The sequence below is a fragment of the Bufo bufo genome, chromosome 3 (assembly GCF_905171765.1).
Source record: "Bufo bufo chromosome 3, aBufBuf1.1, whole genome shotgun sequence".
Taxonomy (NCBI): domain Eukaryota; kingdom Metazoa; phylum Chordata; class Amphibia; order Anura; family Bufonidae; genus Bufo; species Bufo bufo.
The window spans coordinates 381,777,263-381,803,956 of NC_053391.1; the positions used below are offsets into that span (position 1 = coordinate 381,777,263).

The following is a 26,694-nucleotide window of genomic DNA, read 5'->3' on the forward strand; positions in this document are numbered from 1 at the left end:
ATTGTACATACAGAAATGTAAACCTTTTGATAATAGTGAAACACAGTCACGTGTTAGTTCTACTGTACATCCGTAATATTGCTGTCAGGTACTGATGGAATACTGTTCACACCACCTTCTTCTACCGCCACAATACGGTAGAGATTTGAACGAAGCCTAACACTTTTGGCTAGAAAAGCTACTCCAGTTTCCTTACTCTACCCTCTTATTGGAGTGAGATTGCAACTTTTCAAAAATTCACAGGTGTAAATGTGGAGTGAACCTCATTAGCATAGCTAACTACGCCAACTTTCCCACCCATATTTCAAAACTGGAGTGAGTGGTGTAAAAATGCAAAAAGTCCAACAAGTCTCACTTTTTACCACAACAGCTGCATTGAAATTCACCTGCAGCTTACGGGTACAGCAAAACGCTCATGTTGTCTATAGCTCTCAACCGCCACCATATTGAGAGATATGGACATGGCAAGTGCCAAGTCTAGCATATATACAATGCATATATGGACCCCTTTAAAGCTTTTCCACCAGTGAATAACTTTTAGCTTAAATTGTGCATATTTCTTGTATATTCTTGTAACTATTTTCAAAGCATACCCTTAAATCATAGCAAACCAAAAAAATAACTTGTTTTTTTGCTAATTAGCTATCAAGCGTAGGAGGTTTTGCTCATTCTTAATAGGCTGCCCTTTCTTTTGTTTGCTTCGAAACCCAGGTTAAACAAAGTTGATTTTTCATTTATCTAACATAACACAAATTCGCTTTTAGAAAGCCTAAAATGCCAGTTTGGACACATTTTTATAATTTAATTCAACATTTCTTAAAACTTTTATTTACAGTATATTTCTGCTGTAAAAAAAGTTAAACAGCTGGCACCACCACCAATCACAAAAGTGGGGTCTCGAGTCCACTGTGTGAATGGAGTGGTAGTGTGCATGCATGACCACCTCTTAACTTCTCATTCACCACTTCCTGACTGTATACGTCAGTGGTAGGGTGTTTAAAGATAGTGTCTGCACCAGAGTGAAGCGAGTGCCATAGCCTCTGGGTTTCTGCTGTTTTAAATGGCAGACACCCGAAGGTAATGTCTGTGATCAGCGATAACGTCAATCGCAGACATAATATGATAATTAATTGCAGGCACACTACCACTCCATTCATACAGGGGAATCAGAGACCCCTGTTCTTATGATCATAGTTTTCCTAGTAGTTGGACCCCCAGTGACCATACATTTATCACCTGTCCTATGATAGGTGATAGATGTTGTGCATTGGCCAAGTCCTTAAAGTCCTGCAGGTTGCTAGGTGGGGCCTATATTGTTTCTCTAGCACATCCCACACATGCGTGATCGGATTGAGATTTGGAGAATTTAGAGGGCAAGTCAACACCTTGAACTCTTTGTCATATTCCTCAAACCAGTGTGGCCATGTTGCACTGTGTCAGGATGCATTATACTGCTATGAAGGGTTATATTTGGCCTACAACAATGTTTAGGTAGGTGGTACATGTCAAAGTCACATCCATCTGAATGCTTTGACTCTAATGATTCATCAGACTAGGACACCTTCTTCCATTGCTACATGGTCCAGTTGTGATGCTCTCATGCTCATAAGTGCCTTCAGTGGTGAACAAGGGTCAACATGGGGACTCTGATGGGTCTGTGGCTAAGCAACCACATACAAAGCAAGCTATGTGTACTGTGTGTTATATCTTTTAAATCAGAACTGCACTGCACTCCTGCACTGGAATTCCATTTTATATTATATTTACCATTTAGATTGTTAAAATAAAGAATAATAGCATTCCTATAGTGGTTTTACCATCTAATGGTTTATTGTGAATAGTAACATAGTAACATAGTATATAAGGCCGAAAAAAGACATTTGTCCATCCAGTTCGGCCTGTTATCCTGCAAGTTGATCCAGAGGAAGGCAAAAAAAAAAACTGAGGTACAAGCCAATTTTCCCCACTTAAGGGGGAAAAAATTCCTTCCCGACTCCAATCAGGCAATCAAAATAACTCCCTGGATCAACGACCCCTCTCTAGTAGATATAGCCTGTAATATTAATACACTCTAGAAATACATCCAAGCCCCTCTTGAATTATTTTATTGTACTCACCATCACCACCTCCTCAGGCAGAGAGTTCCATAGTCTCACTGCTCTTACCGTAAATAATCCTTTTCTATGTTTGTGTACAAACCTTCTTTCCTTCAGACGCAGAGGATGTCCCCTCGTCACAGTCCTAGGGATAAATAGATGATTAGAGAGATCTCTGTACTGTCCCCTGATATATTTATACATAGTAATTAGATCTCCCCTCGTCGTCTTTTTTCTAAAGTGAATAACCCTAATGTTGATAATCTTTCAGGGTACTGTAGTTGCCCCATTCCAGTTATTACTTTAGTTGCCCTCCTCTGAACCCTCTCCAGCTCTGCTATGTCTGCCTTGTTCACAGGAGCCCAGAACTGTACACAGTACTCCATGTGTGGTCTGACTAGTGAATTGTAAAGTGGTAGGACTATGTTCTCATTACGGGCATCTATGCCCCTTTTGATGCAACCCATTATCTTATTGGCCTTGGCAGCAGCTGCCTGACACTGTTTTTTACTGCTTAGTTTGCAGTTCATTAAAATTCCTAGGTCCTTTTACATGTCAGTGTTACCGAGTGTTTTACCATTTAGTATGTACGGGTGATTTGCATTATTCCTTCCCATGTGCATAACCTTACATTTGTCAGTGTTAAACCTCATCTGCCACTTCTCTGCCCAAGCCTCTAATTTATCCAGAACCATCTGTAGCTGTATATTGTCCTCTTCAGTGTTAATTACTTTACACAGTTTAGTGTCATCTGCAAAAATTTATATTTTACTGTGCAAGCCTTCTACAAGATCATTAATAAATATATTGAAGAGAATAGGGCCCAATACTGACCCCTGAGGTACTCCGCTAGTGACAGTGACCCAATCTGAGTGTGTACCATTAATACCCACCCTCTGTTTTCTATCATTGAGCCAGTTACTTACCGACATACAGACGTTTTCTCCCAGTCCGAGCATTCTCATTTTATATACTAACCTTTTATGTGGTACAGTGTCAAATGCTTTGGAGAAGTCCAGATATACGACATCCATTGATTCACCACTGTCAAGTCTAGAACTTACCTCCTCATAGAAACTGATTAAATTAGTTTTACATGACCAATCCCTCATAAAGCCATGCTGATATGATGTTATTTGCTTGTTTTCATTGAGATCCTCCAAGATAGCAGTTTACCCACAACAGATGTTAAACTTACCGGCCTATAGTTTCCGGGCTCTGTTTTTGCACCCTTTTTGAATATTGGCACCACATTGGCTATGCACCAATCCTGTGGAACACTCCCTGTCAGTATAGAGTCTGTAAATATCAGAAATAAGGGTCTGGCTATAACATTACTTAATTCTCTTAGGATACGGGGTGTATGCCATCTGGCCCTAGCGATTTGTCTATTTTAATCTTTTTAAGTCGCTGTTGTACTTCATCCTGGGTCAGACAGGGCATTTTTAATGGGGAATTTACTTTTACATTCTGCATTTCATCTGATAGTTTATTTTCCTCAGTGAATACAGTGGAGAAAAAAATATTTAATAGCTTTGCTTTCTCATCGTCGCTCTCTGCAACTTCCCCCTCATTGCTCTGTAGAGGGCGGACACCTTCAGATTTATACTTTTTACCATTTATATAATTGAAGAACATTTTAGGGTTAGTTTTGCTCTCTTTGGCAATTAATCTCTCGATCTCTAGTTTGGTGGCTTTTGTTGTTTTTTACATATTCTATTTTTTTCTTTATAGTTTTTTAGTGCTTCCTCGCTACACTCCTGTTTTAGTGTTTTAAATGCTTTCTTTTTGTCATTTATTGCTTTCTTTACAGTTCTATTTATCCACATTGGTTTCTTCTTGTTCCTTAACCCTTTATTCCTATAAAGTATGTACCTCTCACAATTAGATTTTAGGATGCTTTTAAAAATATCCCATTTTGTGGCAGTATTTTTTATTTTTGAGGACTTTGTCACAGTTAGTTACGCCTATGGCCTCTCTTAGTTGGCTAAATTTTGCTTTTTTGAAGTTTGGTATTTTTGTTCCTCCCTGTAGAAAAGCTCGTTTGAAGCATAATTGGAAGGTTATTACTTTATGGTCACTATTTCCCAGGTGTCCCCCAACCTGCACATCTGTTGTTCTGTCAGGTCTATTGGTTAATACTAAGTCCAGTATGGCCGTCCCTCTAGTTGGGTTCTGAACCAGGTGGGAAAGGTAATTGTCTTTGGTTATTGCCAAGAACCTGTTTCCTTTATGAGATGTACAGCTTTCAATTTCCCAGTCTATATCTGGGTAGTTGAAGTCCCCCATAATAACCACCTCATTATGATTTTCCGCCTTGTCTATCTCATTTAGTAGTAGATTTTCTGTGGACTGGTATATTAGGTGGTTTATAATAAACTCCTATTAGTAATTTATTATTATATTTGCCTCCATGTATTTTTACCCACAGTGACTCCACATGTTCATGTCCCTCACTTATATCTTCTCAGACTGCGGGCTTTAGACAGGACTTTATATAAAGGCAGACACCTCCCCCTCTCCAGTTTTGACAATCTTTTCTAAACAGACTGTAACCTTGTACATTAACCGCCCAGTCATAGTTATCATCCAGCCATGTCTCAGTTATTCCCACTATGTCATAGTCCTCCTCACACATCACCAATTCCAGTTCCCCAGTTTTATTAGTCAGGCTTCTGGCATTAGTATACATACAATTAAGAGGTTTATGTATATTTTTTACCCTACACCTTTCCTTCTGAACTGTTCTAGTTCCTCCTTCCATTCCTCCCCCAGTCCCACTCCCTTGCCCCCGGTCTCTATCTGCACTATCTTCCCATCCTATAATGTAATTACCCTCCACCCCAGTCCCTAGTTTAAACACTCCTCCAACCTTCTAGCCATCTTTTCCCCCAACACAGCTGCCCTTTCCCTATTGAAGTGCAGCCCATCCCTACGATAGAGCCTGTAGCTGACAGAGAAGTCGGCCAAGTTCTCCAGAAACCCAAACCCCTCCTCCCTACACCAGTTCTTGAGCCCCTTGTTAAACTCCCTAATCTCCTGCCTTTCTTGTGTGGTTCGTGGTACAGGCAGTATTTTGGAAAACACTACCTTTGAGGTCCTTGCCCTAAGCTTTTGACCTAAATCCCTAAAATCATTTTTAAGGACTCTCAACCTTCCTCTAACTTTGTCATTGTTTCCGATATGGACCATGACTGCTGGATCTTCTCCAGCCCCTCCCAGTAATCTGTCAACCCGATCCGCGATGTGTCGAACTCTAGCGTCAGGAAGAGAACACACTGTTCGGCGATTACGGTCTTTGTGACAGATTGCCCTTTCTGTACTCCTAATAATAGAGTCTCCCACTACCAGCACCTGTCTGCCCTGCCCTGCTCTCCTTGCTTACTGGAGCTGACATTCCCCTGACTGGCAGAGGAATTGTCTGGCTGCAGTAGTGCTGTCCCTGAACCGACATCCCCCTCATCTGCTAACCGTGCATAGGTTTATAAAATATGCCTCTGAATTGAATTGGAGGCAGCATGGAGCTGTAGGTGGGTGGGGTGTTCACGGACTGTTAACTGTAATGTTCTATAATGTTGTTGTAAAAAACACAATAAAACTTGTTGTACTTACCATAAAGAAAATTATTCCGCAGTACATGCCAAGAATAAATATATAAAAGTCCATACTCAATGCTCTCCACTCTGGTGCTCTTCATGTTCCTGGTAAAATGTTGAGTGAGACATAAGACATAGAATTAATCTTCCTCAGAAAAATATTTTAATGTGATTTATGACAATATACAATATGTTTCCAGTAATAAAATGTTGGGGGATAATTCAATGATATACACATTTGTTGTGTCCTACTGATTTCAATCTGACCGTTGCATAATTAATGAAATAACACAGGAGACATGCTATGATGACTCTTTTAAATGTAATATTTCCAAGATGTATAGCAAATTCCAGTATGATTTCAGTGGAATTCGATCTGAATTTCAGGAATTATTCGATTCACACCGAATCCGAATTTTCTCACGCTTAGTGGTAACGAATTGCATTTTTTCCTAAAATGCCTGCTGCACATGTTAGGACATGGAGCAAGGAACTCTGGGAGCGAGGGGTCACCTACAATGCCATGCATTTAGCCAATCAGCAGCCAACCAGCCCTGTGATGTCACAGCCCTCTAAATAGTCTCAGCCATCTTGGATTCAGCCATTTTCCAGTGTACTTATTGCAGGGAGAGACTTAGCAGGCGCTAGGGACAGTGCTAGGAAAGACTTGAAAACTTATATTTTGCTCAAAAGAAGTTCAGGGAAAGAGCATTAGAAGTGTAGGGAAGGGATAGGGAGGAATTATTCCACAGTATTGAATCAGAACAGGGATCAGTAGAGGAGTTTACAGCCTGGGTAATAGGAGCAATCCTATTACACCTTGCTGCACCGACTGCGGATCCAAATTGCCATTATACTGCTGCTCATTTCAGGTTTGCAATACCTCTGTAATTCCAGGAAACCGTTCTTGTTTTGGGGGTCTTATTAGCCCTTGTGCGGTGCAGTTATATACAGTATATGTTCTAAAGCCTTTTTTTGTCATGTATTAGTGGGGTAAAAAAAAAGGGGGCTTATTAGCCATTGTGGCGTGTATTAGTGGCGTGTATTAGTGGCAAAAAAAAAATATTATTTGCTTTTCACAGCCGCAGTTATACGTTCTAAAGTTTTTTTTTGGCGTGTATTAGTAGGGAAAAAGAAAAAGGGCTTATTAGCCGTTGTGTGGTGAAGTGAGAAAATTACAGCCCTTTTTGGTGTGTATTAGTGGCAAAAAAACAGTATTACTGTATTTTTCGCTTTACAAGACGCACCTGATGATAAGATGCACCTAGGTTTTTGAGGAGTAAAATAAGAAAAAAAATATTTTGAACCAAAAGGTGTGCTTTTGGTGGATTTTGAACTAATAGTGGTCTGTGGATGACACTATTATGGAGGATCTGTGGCTGGCACTTATGGAGGGGATCTGTGGATGACGCACTGTTATGGGGGTATCTGTGGATGATGCATTGTTATGGGGGATCTGTGGATGGCACTGTTATGGAGGATCTGTGGATGACACACTTATATGGGGGGAGCTGTGGACGATACTGTTATGGGGGAACTGTGGATGACGCACTGTTATGGGGGCATCTGTGGATGATGCATTGTTATGGAGGATCTGTGGATGACGCATTGTTATGGAGGATCTATGGATACTGTTATGGGGGATCTACGGATGACACATTTATCTGGGGGGAGCTGTGGATTACACTGTTATGGGGGATCTGTTATTTGGGCGGGGCTATGTTATCACATTATATGCAGAGCTCTGGATGCGTGTTCCCGATGCTGCCATACAATGTACAGGGACTAAACAGGGAGAAACTGAGTGATGTGCTGAGTATATATAGTATATGGACAGTATTCATACCTTACACTTCTGAACCGCAGGGGATCTTTCACATCCATATAACACTATACTTTCTGAGCTCTCATTCTCCCCAGCTCATCCTTTGCCTGCTACCTAACACTGCTTGCTCATGTCAAGGTACATTAACCCAGCAGCTGTACACTATATTGTCAGCTGCCTGGTGAGCACTGAAGTAGAAATCCAGTGCAGAGAGCTGGATGTCGAAGGCTCCCTTCCCCCAGCTATAGCCCACTCCTTGTATCAGCTTCCCCTCCACTCCTCCACTGCTCCATGCACACTCAAATCTGTTTACATACAGATAACAGTGTGATAACATCAAAGCACACTGACAGCAAATAAGAAAATGATGCAAAAAAGAAAACTTAAGGTATTTGTAGATTTCTTCAACTTTACATAAGGACAATGTGAGATATGATTGTTAAGATGGGAATACCCCTATAATGCTCAAGCAGTGGGTCTGGTTTGTTAAACTAGCGTAATCGACTGTAGTAGTACTCACTATCAAAGCGGCGGGCAGGCCGGCAGTGTAACGTCACTCACTCCGTCATGCTCCTCCCACTTCATTAATGAAGCTGGCGGAGCACGAGCACGAGCATGAATGTGTGAATGACGTTACACTGCCGGCCTGCCCACCGCTTTGATAGTGAGTACTACTACAGACGATTACGCTAGTTTAACAAACCAGAGCCACTGCTTGAGGATTACATAAATAGACTTTACATATGAAGACTGTTGTGCATTATAGCGGCTGGCGATGTATCAGTGTCAGCAATGTAAAAACTGCACCATTCGCTTTATAAGATGCACTGCCATTTCCCCCCCACTTTTGGTGGAAAAAGTGCGTCTTATAAAGCGAAAAATACAGTATTTGCCGTTCACGGCCGCAGTTATATGTTTTAAAGCCTTTTTTTGTTGTGTATTAGTGGGGGAAAAAGAAAAAGGGCTTATTAGCTGTTGTGTGGTGAAGTGAGAAAATTAAAGCCTTTTTGGTGTGTATTAGTGGCAAAAAAAACAACTTTATTTGTCGTTCACGGCCGCACTTATATGTTCTAAAGCCTTTTTTTGGGGCGTGTATTAGTGGAGAAAAAGGGCTTATTAGCCGTATTAGCCGTTGTGTGGTGAAGTGAGAAAATTACAGCCCTTTTTTTGGCGTGTATTACTGGCAAAAAAAAAAGTATTATTTGCAGTTCACCGCCGCAGTTATATGTTTTAAACCCTTTTTTTGGCATGTATTAGTGGGGAAAAAGAAAAAGGGCTTATTAGTTGATTTTGTGGTGAGGTGAGAAAAATAAAGCCCTTTTTGGCGTGTATTAATTTCCTTTTTATTTACTTATTTGATCTAACAGTATGTCAGACAGAGAAGTGACAGGCCCTGCACAAGGGAGGGGCACAGGTCTAAATGTTTCTGGTGCAGGCACAGGTCGCAGCAGAGTAAGGCCCCATTCACACATCCGCAAAAGGGTCCGCACCTGTTTCACAATTTTGCGGAACAGGTGCGGACCCATTCATTCTCTATGGGCCCGGATGTGAAGCAGAGAGCACACTATGTGCTCTCCGCTTCCGCATTTTTGGATCCGCAATTTGCGGGTCCGCAACCCACCATCGTCAGCGGGTACTGGTATTGCCACCCACTTCCACACTATGTCACCTTGCCACTCTGTGTCCTCCTTATGCTACTCACACCTGGCCGCAACTGGCTGAGTTTGCCCTGGAAAAGCTGTCCTGCCTGGCCAGTAGTGTGGCATCAGAGCAGGTGTTTAGTGTGACGGGGGCTATAGTTACCCCAAGGAGAACTCTCCTGTCCACCCAAAATGTGGAGAGACTGAACTTTGTCAAGATGAATCAGGCATAGATCAGCCAGGATTTCCACCCACCAATGCCTGATGCATCAGATTAAATCATCCATGTTGCCTCACCTAAACCTTGACAAGAGAGACCGGTTTCTTCTGGCTACCTGCCTCAGCTACTATTCTGATGCTGCCACCCGCCTGATGCCACACATCTGATGCCAAGTGCTCCTTCTTACACCCACCATCGTCAGCGGGTACTGTTAGGGCCACCCATCTCCCCACTCTGTCAACGGGTCACTCTGTGGTCTCCTGATGCTGCTGCCACCTCCACACTATGTCACCTTGCCACTCTGTGGTCTCCTGATGCTGATGCCACCTCCACACTATGTCACCTTGCGACTTTGTGGTCTCCTGATGCTGCTGCCACCTCCACACTATGTCACTTTGCAACTCTGTGGTCTCCTGATGCTGATGCCACCTCCACACTATGTCACCTTGCCACTCTGTGGTCTCCTGATGCTTCTGCCACCTCCATACTATGTCACCTTGCCATTTTTTGGTCTCCTGATGCTGCTGCCACCTCCACACTATGTCACCTTGCCACTCTGTGGTCTGCTGATGCCACCTCCACACTATGTCACCTTGCCACTCTGTGGTCTCCTGATGCGGATGCCACCTCCACACTATGTCACCTTGCCATTCTGTGGACTTCTCATGCTGTTCCCATCCTCAAAACTTCATGACTTTGCCACTATTTTGCCTTTTTGGCCTGGTTGACATGATCATTTATTTGACCCTTCTTCTGATCTTTCATAAGGAAGGAAAAATGAGATGCACAACAAATTCTGTCTGTGTAGCAGCTGTAAGGCCTGTATGGTCCCATCAGAATTGGCTTATGATTTGGTAGCCAAAAGCAGGAGTGGGTACAAAACACAGAAGACATGCAAATATTCCATTCACGTGTCATCTCTGTTTTGGATCTACTCCTGTTTTTTTGGCATTAGCAATACTGATGGATTACTGACCAAATGTTGACCGAGTGAAAGTGGATGCTCAACAGACAGGATCTGTTTTTTGGGGGTTATTGTTCTGACGGATCAGAGGAAGGGCAAAATAATCTGTGATGTCAACACAAACTTACTGCTGACACCCTCTACACTTGTATAAGCATTTAATAGAACAGGTTCTGTAGACATCTATGTGGAATCGGCTGACGACGGTGTAAAAGAAGTACGCTCTTTCACGCTATAGTAGGATCTTGGGCCTCTGCACAGTTCTTTATACCTGACGCTAACATCGACCTGTAAGGTTGAGTTCACACTTAAGTTATTTGGTTTGTTTTGGCCCCGTAATTGTCCAAAGAAGTGAAGTGTGCAGTGATTCTAAGGCTACTTTCACACTCGCATTTTGGGTGTATCCGTCATGGATCAGAAAAAACGGATCCGTTACAATAATACAACCACATGCATCCGTCATGAACTGATCCATTTGTATTATCTGTAACATAGCCAAGACGGATCCGTCATGTACTCCATTGTAAGTCAATGGGTGATGGATCCGTTTTCTATTGTGCCAGATTGTGTCAGAGAAAACTGATCCATCCCAATTGACTTACATTGTGTGTCAGGACGGATCCGTTTGGCACAGTTTCGTCAAGCGGACAGCAAAACGCTGCAGGCAGCTTTTTGGTGTCCGCCTCCAGAGCGGAATGGAGACGGTAGTGTATAGCGGACAAGGGCATCACGCGGCACATTCATGCATGTTAGCCATTACTTCTGCTGAGGTACCCAGCCTTTTTTCTTGTTAGTGCTGTACTGTTTCTATGGCAGCATCAACCATCCATTTCAATCCATCGTTTTAAAAGGGTTGGTGTTTGATATTAAAAAGAACAGAAAATTGCACATTTACCAAAAATGTAGAAAATATATTCTTGAACTGCATTTGAGAAGTCTTTGCTTTACTTCGGCTTTTCTCGTGAATAATTTCATTTTATGTTTTGAGAAATGTTATTTTTCTGGTAACATAAAAGGCATATAAATTTTTTTCATTTCACATCTGTGCTCATACAAAATTGAATGTATTAATATTAAATAACGTTTGGAAAAAGAGAAATAAGAGAGGGAGGAAGGGAATCGCACATATTTAAATGATTGATTGCCATAGAGCTGAAATGATCTTAATATTAAGGTAATTATATTGGATATCTTAAATTGATATATTTGCAGGAATGGTTACTAATGTTTCCATTCATGTTTGGAGTTCTAAGGGCTATCAGTGATTTCTGCAGTTGGAGATCAGAAATTGCTTATAGCCTTGATTAACTTTTGAGTAGAGACTATTTGGAAAGAGCCTGATGTATAGTACTATATATGAACTTCTAACAACTGTATTTTTCGCCCTATAAGACGCACCTGGGTTTTTAAGGAGGAAAATAAGAAAAAAAAATTGAACCAAAAGGTGTGCTTTTGGTGGGTTTTGAACTAATTGTGGTCTGTGGACGACACTATTATGGGGGATCTGTGGATGACACTATTTTGGGGGATCTGTGGATGGCACTGTTATGGGGGCATCTGTGGATGGCACTGTTATGGGGGCATATGTGGATGGCACTGTTATGGGGGATCATTGTGGGGGCATCTGTGGATGACACTTTTATGGGGGGCATCTATATATAGCATCTTATGTGTCATCCACAGATCCCCCATAACAGTGTTTCTGTGTGGTGAATGGGGGCCGGCATCTGTTTCTGTAATGGCAGCGGGGCCCGGTGCAGTCACTGTATTCTACTACACCTCTCTGTAGTATACAGTAATCATATCTAACTTGTGGGTATTGTTAAAGTATTCCAATCATCTTAAATCTAGCGCTGTACTACTTACAACTAACTTTTTGGCAGTCAGGAGGCGCCTGCGCCGCCTGCTTCATTCATAAAGTGGGCGGTGCAGGCGCAGTGAGCGTAGTGAGCTACACTACGAGCGCCCGGCCTCCTGACTGCCAAGAAGTTAGTTGTAAGTAGTACAGCTTTAAGATGATTGGAATACTTTAACAATACCCACAAGTTAGATATGATTACCGTATACTACAGTGAGCGGGGCCCGGTGTAGTAGAATACAGTGACTGCATCGGGCCCCGCTGCCATTACAGAACCAGATGCCGGCTCCCAGCCTCTCCTCCCTCTCAGCATATTCACAGGATGGTCGCTGCATTCGCCCCATAAGACGCACTGCTATTTTTCCCCCACTTTTGGGGGGGGGGAGTGCGTCTTATAGGGCGAAAAATACGGTATATTTCAGCTTTTTCCGACTCCATATAGAATATATTTGAAAACCTCTGTTCTTAATTCTCCATTCTCCTGTTCCATAATCTTTTTTTTTTTTGCTCACTTCTGCATAAAGATACTGAAAGACATAAGACAGAAAAAAAGAGGTGACATGACCAGGGAAAATATGGTGCCAACACTAAATGGCAGAAACATGGATTGCAGTCCATGTACTCCTATATGTAATTAAGTACATGTAAATCATGATGAAATTAATTAGATCCATATACATATGTAGTGTATATTCCTTTATCAATATAAAGAAATTGCAACGTATTAAAGGGGTTGTTCAAGAGTTTAATACTGATGACCTCTCCTCGGGATAGATCATCATCAGTGTGTTTGTAGAGGCTGTGTCGCCCCAGTGATTGCCACTGTCTCCTTGCAGTTTACCAAGCACAGCACCATCCATTGGATAACAGTTGTGCTTGGTATTGCAGCTCAGCCTTATTCACTGTGATCACTGGACTAGGAAGAGGCCTCTTGTCAAACAGCTGATTGATGGGGGTGCCAGGTGTCGGACCCCCACCAATCAGATACTAGTGACCCATCCTGAAGATAGGTCATCAGTATTACACACTTGTAAGACTGTTTTAAACTTTTAACTGTATGGACAAAACTGTATGGACAGACTTTCCATGTCTGTCAGTCCTCAAAAAGAAGCATATTTAAAAATTTACTGAAAACTGATTTAAACTAATATCATTTTATGTATCAGGTTTCTGCCATTTTGATCAGTTGCATAACAACTCCAGTAGGAAAATGTGCAACAAAAATCTTCAAATGTGTATGCTATGGCTAGTGCAGTTTAATCCGATTGAATGATGCAAGACTGAAGTATCATGCACCATTGCTGCTCCGAAGTAGACAGCGTGAAGGTAGACGACCCTTATGTCTACAATGAAGAGGTTGCAGTGCTCGTACATGCCCCAGGGCCCCTTCAAAAAGCTGATCGGTGAGGGTGCAGAGAGCCAGATCCCCACTTATCTGGTATCGATGGCTTGTCCTGAGGATAGTCAGTCAGTTACCTAAACGAGGAAAACCGCTTTAAGTCTGTACTGTGTGCTTCTACTGTTTCTAGCTTTTCCCAAATAAATGAATCTTGCTATTACTGTTCCATCGCTGACAATATAACAGAGCACAAGACCATTCTTGTATAACACTTGTCAGGCCTTGAAAACAACACAGCGTGAATAGGAGGATATTGGAGCTATTATTTCTTTTAGTGTGTTTTTCACTCGAGATTGATTGCTATTATTGGCAACAAGAAAGGCTTATTAAAAGCAAGTATCATTAAAATGTCTCACTATCCCCATAAGAAAACATAGTGGCCTGACCTCGTCATGTCCAAACTATTACGTTAATGTTTTTGGAGATATTGACAACTACCGTATTTCTCACCCTATAAGATGAACCTAGGTTTTAGAGGAGGACAATAAGATTTTTTTTTTTTTTAATTAGACCTCAGATCAGATCAGCAATCAGACCTCAGCTCACAGCCCCAGTCAGATCCTCAATTTTAATAAGACCTCAGATCAGACCTCAGATCAGAGCCCAATATAAAGAAGACCCCCACTCAGACCTCAGATGAGACCCCCATGCCTCATATCAGTCCTCCTTGCCTCATAATAACCCCCCAGCCATATGTAATCAGCCCCCAGTCATATAATCAGCCCTCAGTTATATAATCAGCCCCAAGTCATATGTAATCAGCCCCCAGTCATATATATAATCAGCCCCCAGTCATATACTTAATCAACCCCAGTCATATAATCAGCCCCCAGACTCAGATCACAAAATAAATAAAGCACTTACCTCTCCTGCTCCTGGACGCCGCCGCTCCTCTCCTCCACTGCGACCCTTTTCCTCCTTCTGTCAGCTGTGCTGTGAACTGGTGCGCACAGCGTGAGGTCACAGAGCGCCCTCACGCATCTTATGGGGCGAAAAATACGGTAAATGTAAAACCTGAAAGTCACACTGAAGAAGTCAGATTTACTGGAGTGCTGTTCTCTCTCCATGTTTGACCCTAAGTACCGTATATTTAATATTAAATGACAACATTAGTAATGCGCTTTTTTAACAGGGACTCAAAGCGCAGGGATAGTTATATGGCTGGGGTAACTCCCTAGGAAGTCAGTGGCTGCCATATAGGCACTCGACCCCAACACACACTAGGGTCAGTTTTATTGAAAGCCATCTTCCTTATTTGTAAATTTTTGGAGTGCGGGAGGAAACCCACACAACATTAGTATTACCTAGAATGAGGATGGATGTGTTGGTATGTATTCGGAATGATATTGCTAGAATGGTATTGCTTCTGGCGGGAGGTAGGGTTGCTGGTGCATATAGATTTTTTTCCTTCCTCCGGCTTGGTTTGGTTTGGGCAGGAAGATATTGGGAGGAGTTGACTATCGGTGGCAAGACGAAGCAGGGGAGGAATTAACAGTGCTGGGTACATCAAAGTTTTGCACCTTACAAAATAGACATTGACTAAGATGCTGCTTTTAGTGCTCACATTTGAAGGGATCCAGTGTGTAAGTGGCTGCTTTCTTGTATTTTTGGGACAGTGGTGACCAGAGTCATATTGGCAATGTGGGCCCATTGCTTTTACTAAGCAGTGGGCCACCGGTGTCCGACCTCACTTAAGACATTGGGGCTGTGGCATTATAATGATAATGACAGCTCAGCAGGGTCTCTACAACATAGTTTAGGCCACCAGCCCTGCTTCACTGTAATGCAGAAGTCACAATGCGTTTTGTTAGGCTGGCCCATTGAAGCTGAGACATAGCACTGTACACATTATATACCCTCACCATCTCTTGCCAGAAGCACCACAAGGACTTTTTTGCAGATGTTTTCAGTACCTGACCCTGTCAATCAAAGTGAAGAGGGCGCAGCAGTTGCTGAGAGAGATGAGCCTCTAAGAGTCAAGTCAACGTCCCCATTTCCCCTAGACCAGGGATGGCCAACCTGAGGCTCTCCAGTTGTTGCAAAACTACAACTCCCAGCATGTCCACGCTGCCTACAGCTATCAGCCTACAGCAGGGCATGGTGGGAGTTGTAGTTTTGCAGCAGCTGGAGAGCGGCAGGTTGTCCATCCCTGCCCTAGACTTTCATTTGCATATATATTAAAACTTAATTTTTCTCAGCAATGCGGGCACATATGAACATGGGACCAAAACAGATGTCTTCAGCTACCAAGCGCACATGCAACAGGTCAGCCGGGTACAAATCTGCTGACAAGTGCTCTTTAACACCCACAAAAATTGCATAATAACCTAGGTTTGCTATTGTTGTGAGCTACTGACCACAGATAGTTTATAAACTGTCTTTCCCATCCACACAGACTGTTTCATTTTTGTCATGACGTAAGAACATTATAGAATAATATATTGATTCTGTAGAAATAAAGGTATTAAAAATAAAGTAAAAAGACACAATTGAGCTATGTAACTTATGTTTCCACTGAGCATGCCTTACAAGTGTACAAAGCTTCCTTTTTAAATGGTCTAGAATAGATTAGAAGTAAATGTATGCATAGAATCCTATGATGTCGATATTGTTGTACTGCTAGCATGATGCACCTTGAAATATGACATAACACCTATTTACGCAGTATAGCGTTCACCAGAGGACCATGGTTCAGTGAACACAGTGAAAACATCCCGCAGAGTAGATGGATGTCAATCAGGATGTATGAAGTGTCAGTAATAAAATAAAGTGTTAAATGTGGAAGACTTTAAAGTGGTTGCTCATCATTTTAGATTTTATTATTAAAAAAGGCACCCCATGGTTTAAAATGATACAATACCTTACCAATCCCCAACCGTTTTATTATTTTAATACTATGATGAGTTATTTTTTATGTAAATGGCCTGACAGCCCCTTTAATCAAAGTTTGAATTAATATTTCAAAACAATTCCATGTAAAAGATTTGACCCTTCAATGCTGTATTTTCATGGCGGTCATTAATGGGCTTAATTCTAAGCAGACGTCTTTTTACAGCAGCCTTATATGAGAGCCGGGCTACTGCTCAAACGGCCTGGATCTGCAGAAGTGCCAATTCAAGCCATTTAAACCCTTAAATGCTACAGTCAGTAAGTGTTTTAGAGGGAGTAAAGTTATCATGTTATTTATGAGAGAGAGTCAAAATTTCAAAAATTTACAACGTAAAAAGGCAACTACAATGTAGCTGTTTTTCAATTTCTACCCATAAAGAGGTAATATAAGTTCATCAATGATTAAATGGTGCCATTAAACATGACAACTTGTTCTGCAAAAAAACATACCCTCATACAGCTACATCGACGGAAAAACAAAAAATATATATTAGCTCTTAAAATGCGACAACCAAAAAAATTAAAAAAATTGCTTGGTCACTAAGGCCTCAAATGCATACTAGGTGGTTAATATAGAACTGCAAACTATAGTAAAAATAATTTCTTCTTGTTCTAGGTATTCAGAGGAGGAAATACGCCAGAAAGTAGGTACCTTTCGGCAAATGCTCATGGAAAAAGAAGGCGTGCTGACAAGAGAAGATCAACATGGTCGTCAGATGTAAGCAACAACATATTCCTAGATTATAAGTGCCTTCACAATTAAAAAAACAAATAGAAAAATAAAACATATTTATGACATTTTATTTTTAAATAATTGTTACAGATATTTTCATTTATTAACATTTTTTTGTAATGATGTTCTCAGAATATTGTTTCTCCATGGTCTGAGAATGGGCAGATGTCCTGCCTTTTTCAGTACAATATCTACCCTTGTATGACCCTGCTAGTGTTACGTAGCTAACTTTAAGGGAATCTTAACTTATAAATATAAAATTTTGAATTATTATACCCAAAGATAAAGGTAGACACAGACATTGTGTTGTAGAAGTCCACCAAGTAGACTGTTATAACATACAGACACAACATCCTTGGTGCCATAAGTTACTCCCAACCTACTGGTGAAGCAAATGTGCAGATTACATATGCTAATCTTGACCCTGAACAAGTAGAGGACTTTTGTTGTCTACTCTTTAGTGACTCTTGCTTTTGCAACTTTTATACAATACTGTAGTTCAACTCTTTATTAAATCCCCCATTTTTTTAGTCTAGATGTTTAAGTGTATATTGAAGTGGTGTTTGGTGTGTAGAAACCATTGACCATATAGTAAATGTAAAGTTTGCCATACATATAAGATGAATATTGGCAGGAATGAAGCCAGTCAGTTGTCATCAACATCATCATGTGAACTAAACTGGCTTATCAGGAAGTTGCTTAAATATAAAACAGCAGAGTGGGTTTTTGAAAAGTGGCAAATGATCGTCAATGTTCAGCCTATTATTCCATACACTTGCATTTTCAGTGACAGTGGTCAAAAAAATCCAACTTGATAGATCACATTTTTGGTAGACAAGAGGCTGCTGTTGTCCATCGCAATTTATTGCTTATAATTTCTAAACAATCATTGGCCAAAATAGTCAAAGTCTCTCATTTCGACAACATTTACCTTATGTATATGGGCAGCTTAACCTGTTGTCATACTGTAGTTCCTATTGGCTGAGTAGCCATGTTTTCATATGCATTTCCTTACACATTTTTGTTGTAAAACAGTTTCAAAAAGGTAATTTGGAGTCTTCCTTTTGAAATAGCCTTGTGGAAAAGTTTCTATTTTATGTGAGATACATAAGTAGTTTGACATTTCATCATGCCTATGTGATTACAGTTATTTTTGAGAAGATTAACCATGTTCAACAATGAATTGCTTTATTGTTTCCCCCTTTTTCTTTCTGAATGGATAGATTTTGGGTTGTTAGTTTGAGGTCTTAAAGGCCCTTCCCTAACAGTGATGTATTTGTTAATTACAAGCATCACAACCTACTGACTGTTCCAGAACAAATTTAGCCACAAAAGCTTTCAAGTAAAATCAAGTGGTTGGAATCACAAGCTTTATTTCACATAGCTGAAGGCTATTTTACTGAAATGTTCCATTATACCTTTTCCACAATGCTTATTTTACTTTTTTACAATGGCATTGAAATTGCAAAATCCACTTAGCCGTGCATTTGCTGGTCGAACATTACATTTAAAGTTATATTGAGAAAGATTTTGTTTTCCTGCATTTATATACAACTTATATCTGGCTGACCATGCTGAAATATGTAACATTTGTTTTTAGAAGAAACCAAAATCATAGGCACAAGTAGTATATCTGTAGATGTTTTATTGTCATCAACATCATATATTGTTCCAGAGTCCTTTTTCAAATTATAGAAGTGCTGTTACCTGCAGTAGGAAGAAGGTCTTGAAAAAATATCAGTTCCAGTCATCAGATCTCTTACCAATAGCCAGTTTGACAAATCTAATTGAAAAGCCATAAATAATTCCATGAGAAAAAATACTTTTAAGTGCAAAACAGGAAGATAAAAAGGAAATTCATTGTCATTACAAAAAAAAAAAAAATAACCCAAAAATGGGAGTTGTAATAAACTACTTTAAGGTCTAACGCCAATGCCCCTGTTGCTCTTAGAGGCTCATTTGCATATTAGAAAACATTATTTTTCTCAGCAATGTGTTCCCACATGAACATGGGACCAACACAGATGCCTTCAGCTGCCAAGCTCACATGTAACAGGTCAGCCAGTTTCATAGGTACAAATCTGCTGACAGATGACCTATAGGGTGCATTCACACAACCGTTTGTGTTGTAGATCCGCAAAACACGGCTACCGGCCGTGTGCATTCCGCATTTTGCGGAACACACACATTGACAACACTATGATGGAAAAGCCTATTCTTGGTGGACAAGAGTAGAACATGCTCTATCTTTTTTGCGGGGCTGCCGAACGGAAGTATGGAAGTGGACAGCACACAGTGAATGGGTCCGCATCCATTCCGCAAAATTGTGGAACGGATGTGAACACATAAATTTGGTTGTGTCAATGCACACTTAAGGGTATTAAGCGTGCAGCCGGTATTCTTTTCTGTTTGTATGATATGGAAATTTTTCTCTCTTAGCATACGAATGATATTACTATACATTATTAAGTATACCATATACTTTGTGAGAAGGAATTATATACTGTAAACAGCTAGTAATCATTGATGAAAACTTGGGAAGGTTAGCAAGTGACTATTCTTATATGTACACCATCCCTAATGCAGTCTTATTTACTTTCTTATTACTGTATACGTGTATTTTGTGAATTATAAAACATGAGGGGGGATTTTCTAAGCTAAATGTACCCATACTGGCTCAATTTGCATCAAAACATTGGCATACATGCCTTGTACCAAATTTATTATGTGTGTTAGACACTTATGTGGCTCACTAGACCAAAGGGTTTGACCTAGTAGGAAGGGGCATGATTTAAAATGTTGACACAAAAATGGTTTAAGCCAACGAACAGGTAGTGTAAATGGTCTAACAAGTCTAGCAATATTCAGAAAATTAAACATACAACATGAGCCACTGTCATACATTTGACCCGTTGGTATGCACAAAATGTTATGGAGTCCAAATTTTAGGCAATCATTGTATTTTTACATTACTTGGTAAGTAAAGGATAATGTCAAGTCATATTTTGAATTGTGCAATGTACAGACAGGGAACCTGTCACCTGGATTTTGTGTATAGAGCTGAGGACATGGGTAGCTAGATGGCCGCTAGCACATCCGCAATATCCATTCCCCATAGCTCTGTGTGCTTTTATTGTGTCCAAATGATTTTATATACACTCACCTAAAGAATTATTAGGAACACCTGTTCTATTTCTCATTAATGCAATTATCTAGTCAACCAATCACATGGCAGATGCTTCAATGCATTTAGGGGGGTGGTCCTGGTCAAGACAATCTCCTGAACTCCAAACTTAATGTCAGAATGGGAAAGAAAGGTGATTTAAGCAATTTTGAGCGTGGCATGGTTGTTGGTGCCAGACGGGCTGGTCTGAGTATTTCACAATCTGATCAGTTACTGGGATTTTCATGCACAACCATTTCTAGGGTTTACAAAGAATGGTGTGAAAAGGGAAAAACATCCAGTATGCGGCAGTCCTGTGTGGAAAAAATGCCTTGTGGATGCTAGAGGTCAGAGGAGAATGGGCCGACTGATTCAAGCTGATAGAAGAGCAACGTTGACTGAAATAGCCACTCGTTACAACCGAGGTATGCAGCAAAGCATTTGTGAAGCCACAACACGCACAACCTTGAGGCGGATGGGCTACAACAGCAGAAGACCCCACCGGGTACCGCTCATCTCCACTACAAATAGGAAAAAGAGGCTACAATTTGCACGAGCTCACCAAAATTGGACTGTTGAAGACTGGAAAAATGTTGCCTGGTCTGATGAGTCTCGATTTCTGTTGAGACATTCACATGGTAGAGTCCGAATTTGGCGTAAACAGAATGAGAACATGTATCCATCCTCTGATGGCTACTTCCAGCAGGATAATGCACCATGTCACAAAGCTTGAATCATTTCAAATTGGTTTGTTGAACATGACAATGAGTTCACTGTACTAAAATGGCCCCCACAGTCACCAGATCTCAACCCAATAGAGCATCTTTGGGATGTGGTGGAACGGGAGCTTCGTGCCCTGGATGTGCATCCCTCAAATCTCCATCAACTGCAAGATGCTATCCTATCAATATGGGCCAACATTTCTAAAGAATGTTATCAGCACCTTGTTGAATCAATGCCACGTAGAATTAAGGCAGTTCTGAAGGCAAAAGGGGGTCCAACACCGTATTAGTATGGTGTTCCTAATAATTCTTTAGGTGAGTGTATATATGTAAATGAGGCTACTAATGTTTCCAGAGCCTAGCCACGCCCACTGTGAAGGAGCCCAGCACCGCTCCGCATCCTCCGAATCTCCTCCTTGCTCCCCGACGTCACAAAGCTAGAGCTCCGTAATCCCGCGATGCGCGAGCTAGCGCATGCACAGTGTCAGCATAGTGTTCCTTCCCTTTGCTGGCATCAGCCTCAGGGAACGAACTGCGCATTCGCTAGCTTGCGCATCACGTGATTATGGCACTCTAGTTTTGTGACGACTGGGAGCAAGGAGGAGATTCGGAGGATGCGGGGGGTTGCTAGGCTCCTTCACAGTGGGCGTGGCTGGGCTCAGAGTCAGAGAGCCTGTGCTCATCTAAGGTTCATTTACATACACAATAAAAGCACACAGAGCTATGGGGACTGGATATTGCAGATGTGCTAGCGGCGATCTAGCAACCCGTGTCCTCAGCTCTATACACAAAATCCTAGTGACAGGTTCCCTTTAATCTTCCAGTGCCCCCAATCACCTCAAACATGTCATAAGAAGATTTCCACATAATAACACAATAACATCTTTATAAATCCTACTTCTAAGTCAGTCTGTTTGCAGGAAGATTACACTTTGCAGGTGATCTGTTCAAAGATGTCTTATTAGTTTCTACAAAAAGGGTAATTAATATTAATCTACTGAATAGCTGAGTAAAACCTCTTATTAGCGAGATTATAAGGCTATTGTATGTAGGCTTAGAGCCTGCATGAATGATCCCTTGTGTTAGTAACATATGTTCTCTAGAATGTCTGGGTTGCTTGGTAGGTAACACCTTTCTAAACTGCAGTGAGTGCAATGTCGACCTAGTTTGGTGTCAAATATCCAGACAAATGGCCAGGAGTTTACTGGCATCTTAAATGTTTATTCTTCTTAGTTATTTAAAAAAATATTTAGTTAGATGTTAGTAAATGTGTGTTTAACTTCTTAAGGACAAGGTTATGTTGGACTTTAAAGGGAACCTGTCAGGTGATTTCTGCAGCCCTATTAAAGGTCAGGATATAATAGAGGGAGAGAAGTGGTGCTGTATGATATACAGCAGGGGTAGGCAACCTCCGGCACTCCAGCTGTTGTGAAACTACAACTCCCAGCATGCATACTTGCTCTGCTCTTCTAAGAACTCACATAGAAATGAATGATGCATGCTGGGAATTGTAGTTTCACAACAGCTGGAGTGCCGAAGGTTGCTGATCCCTGAAACAGTATACCGTTGGTTTATATGATTTGGAGCAATATTTCTCAGTAAAAAGCAGGGTCAATCCTGACAGGACTCCTAGGAAAGACAGTGAGAGTCCTGATTAAACCTCCCACACAGGATGATTGACAGACTTCTGTGTACACACTGGTACAGTTAAAGCTGTCAATCATCCTATGTGGGTGGAGTAAGCAGGACTCTCACCGTCTCTCTTTCGAGTCCTGTCAGGATTTACTCTGCTTTTGTACTCATAAACCCTTCTCCAAATCATATAAATGTATGCATCGGAGAGTTCAGCTTCTCTCCCTCTGTCATTTGGATAAGTCATCAATATTAGATTGGTGGGGGTCTGGCTTATGACACCCCTGTCAATCAGCTGTTTGAAGTTTCTGTTGATCTTGGGTGAACTCAGCATCGTCCTTATTGTATGCTTTGGTTTATACAGCAGAATGGTGTGCTTTTAGTAATGGCAGTGAAGGGTGTTTCAGCTCTTCATAGCTATCAAACTGGTGTAAAGTAGAGCTGGCTTAGTTGCCCATGGCAACCAATCAGATTCCACCTTTCATTTTCCAAAGGAGCTGTCAAAAATGAAAGGTGGAATCTGATTGGTTGATATGGGCAACTAAGCCAGTTCTACTTTACACCAGTTTGATAAATGACCCCAAAAGTTTCTATAAAAGGGTTATCCAGGATTTTACAAATGATGGTCTATGGTGAGGATATACTATTTACAGATGCCCAACTGGGCAATAGAACCTGTCTTGACCCAGGTACAAATTAATACTTCACTTTTATTATAATTCGCTAAAAATTGAACTGTACTGAACATGTGTGCAATTATACACTACAATAACCTTACCCAGGCCTGTCCCAAATTAAAATAATATGGTGAGGATATGCTATCAATATTTGATCTAGAGTGCCTAACAATATGCACCCACGGATCTGCTGAACAGTAGCTCTTGTACTGAAGTTGACATTGGAAGTACACAGGTCCTCGCTGCGTTTTTTTTCCAGCCGACTCTCTGCATATTGGCCGGGTTGCAGACAGATCTCTGCTGTACCCCATTGCGGGAACAGTCTGCCGGATCTCATACCACTAGTGTGAAAGTAGCCTAAATTTAAAGTGAAAAAAACAACAGCTGAATTGCTTTTGTATTCTGTTGCTGCCCCAACAAAGTTAATAAAAGTTTAGAAACTGAAATGTACCCACAATGGTGTCACTCAGAATAATATTAGTTTCACGAATTGAAAAGTTAACCACCTCAGCTCCCCTAGCTTAAACCCCCTTAATGACCAGACCACTTTTTACAATTCTGCACTACACTACTTTCACGGTTTATTGCTCGGTCATACAACTTACCACCCAAATGAATTTTACCTCCTTTTCTTCTCACTAATAGAGCTTTCATTTGGTGGTATTTCATTGCTGCTGACATTTTAACTTTTTTTGTTATTAATCGAAATTTACCGAAATTTTCTGCAAAAAAATGAAATTTTTCACTTTCAGTTGTAAATTTTTTTTAAAAAAAACTACATTTCTATATAAATTTTTTCTCTAAATTTATTTTTCTACATGTCTTTGATTAAAAAAAAATGTTTGGGTGAAAAAAAAATGGTTTGGGTAAAAGTTATAGCATTTACAAACTATGGTACAAAAATGTGAATTTCCACATTTTGAAGCAGCTCTGACTTTCTGAGCACCTGTTCTACAATGCCCAGACAGTACAAACACCCCACAAATGACCCCATTTCGGAAAGTAGACACCCTAAAGTATTCGCTGATGGGTATAGTGAGTTCATAGAACTTTTTATTTTTTGTCACAAGTTAGCGGAAAATGATGATTTATTATTTATTTTTCTTACAAAGTCTCATATTCCACTAACTTGTGACAAAAAATAAAAACTTCCATGAACTCACTATGCCCATCACGAAATACCTTGGGGTGTCTTCTTTCCAAAATGGGGTCACTTGTGGGGTAGTTATACTGCCCTGGCATTTTAGGGGCCCTAATGCGTGAGAAGTAGTTTGAAATCAAAATGTGTAAAAAATGCCCTGTGAAATCCTAAAGGTGCTCTTTGGAATTTGGGCCCCTTTGCCCACCTTGGCTGCAAAAAAGTGTCACACATGTGGTATCACCGTACTCAGGAGAAGTTTGGCAATGTGTTTTGGGGTGTCTTTTTACACATGCCCATGCTGGGTGAGATAAATATCTCTGTCAAATTTCAACTTTGTATAAAAAAATTGGAAAAGTTGTCTTTTAGAGAGATATTTATCTCACCCAGCATGGGTATATGAAAAAAGACACCCCAAAACACATTTCCCAACTTCTCCTGAGTACGGTGATACCACATGTGTGACACTTTTTTGCAGCCTAGGTGGGCAAAGGGGCCCACATTCTAAAGAGCACCTTTAGAATTTCACAGGGCATTTTTTACGCATTTTGATTTCAAACTACTTCTCACGCATTAGGGCCCCTAAAATTCCAGGGCAGTATAACTACCCCACAAGTGACCCCATTTTGGAAAGAAGACACCCCAAGGTATTTCGTGATGGGCATAGTGAGTTCATGGAAGTTTTTATTTTTTGTCACAAGTTAGTGGAATATGAGACTTTGTAAGAAAAAAGAATAATTAAAATCATCATTTTCCGCTAACTTGTGACAAAAAAAAAATTCTAGGAACTCGCCATTCCCATCACGAAATACCTTGGGGTGTCTTCTTTCCAAAATGGGGTCACTTGTGGGGTAGTTATACTGCCCTGGAATTTTAGGGGCCCTAATGCGTGAGAAGTAGTTTGAAATCAAAATGTGTTAAAAATGCCCTGTGAAATCCTAAAGGTGCTCTTTAGAATGTGGGCCCCTTTGCCCACCTAGGCTGAAAAAAAGTGTCACACATGTGGTATCGCCATACTCGGAAGAAGTAGAGCAATGTGTTTTGGGGTGTATTTTTACATATACCCATGCTGGGTGAGAGAAATATCTCTCTAAAAGTCAACTTTTCCCATTTTTTATACAAAGTTGTTATTGTAGAGAGATATTTCTCTCACCCAGCATGGGTATATGTAAAAAGACACCCAAAAACACATTGCCCAACTTCTCCTGAGTACGGCGATACCACATGTGTGACACTTTTTTGCAGCCTAGATGCGAAAAGGGGCCCAAATTCCTTTTAGGAGGGCATTTTTAGACATTTGGATCCCAGACTTCTTCTGACGCTTTAGGGCCCCTAAAATGCCAGGGCATTATAAATACCCCACATGTGACCCCATTTTGGAAAGAAGACACTCCAAGGTATTCAATGAGGGGCATGGCGAGTTCATAGAATTTTTTTTGGCACAAGTTAGCGGAAATAGTTTTTTTTGTTTTTTTTTCTCACAAAGTCTCCCTTTCCGCTAACTTGGGACAAAAATTCCAATCTTTCATGGACTCAATATGCCCCTCAGCGAATACCTTGGGGTGTCTTCTTTCCAAAATGGGGTAATTTGTGGGGTGTTTGTACTGCCCTGGCATTTGAGGGTCTCCACAATCATTACATGTATGGCCAGCATTAGGATTTTCTGCTATTCTCCTTATATTGAGCATACGGGTAATGAGATTTATTTTTTTCCGTTCAGCCTCTGGGCTGAAAGAAAAAATGAACGGCACAGATTTCTTCATTCGCATCGATCAATGTGGATGAAAAAATGTCTGCCAAAAAAAAAAAAGGAGGGGAAAGGCGTCTGCCAGGACATAGGAGCTCCGCCCAACATCCAAACCCACTTAGCTCGTATGCCCTGGCAAACCCGATTTCTCCATTCACATCAATCGATGTGGATGAATAAATTATTGGCGGGATTTTTTATTTTTTTTATATATACAAAGTGTTTGCCAAAGCATATGAACACCGCCCCTCAGCTCATATGCCTCTACTGCAGAGGAGAAATCTCGTCTTGCAGCGCCGCATACACCGACTTTTGTGTAATCTGACAGCAGCGCAATGCTTCTGTCAGAATGCACATCAGTGCTGCAGCTGGTTCATCGGTTGGTCCACCTAGAA

The 26,694-nt window shown here is 40.9% G+C and overlaps 1 protein-coding gene across 1 annotated transcript in view; it reads left to right on the forward strand.

The window, feature by feature from the left end:
• The window catches only part of SRRM3 (serine/arginine repetitive matrix 3), a 487,174-nt gene that overhangs the window by 330,140 nt on the left and 130,340 nt on the right, over nt 1-26,694 (forward strand). The window contains exon 4 of the mRNA XM_040424724.1: nt 17,104-17,205. Within this exon, the coding sequence (XP_040280658.1) occupies nt 17,104-17,205 (102 nt within the window). The remainder of the gene's footprint in view (nt 1-17,103; nt 17,206-26,694) is intronic.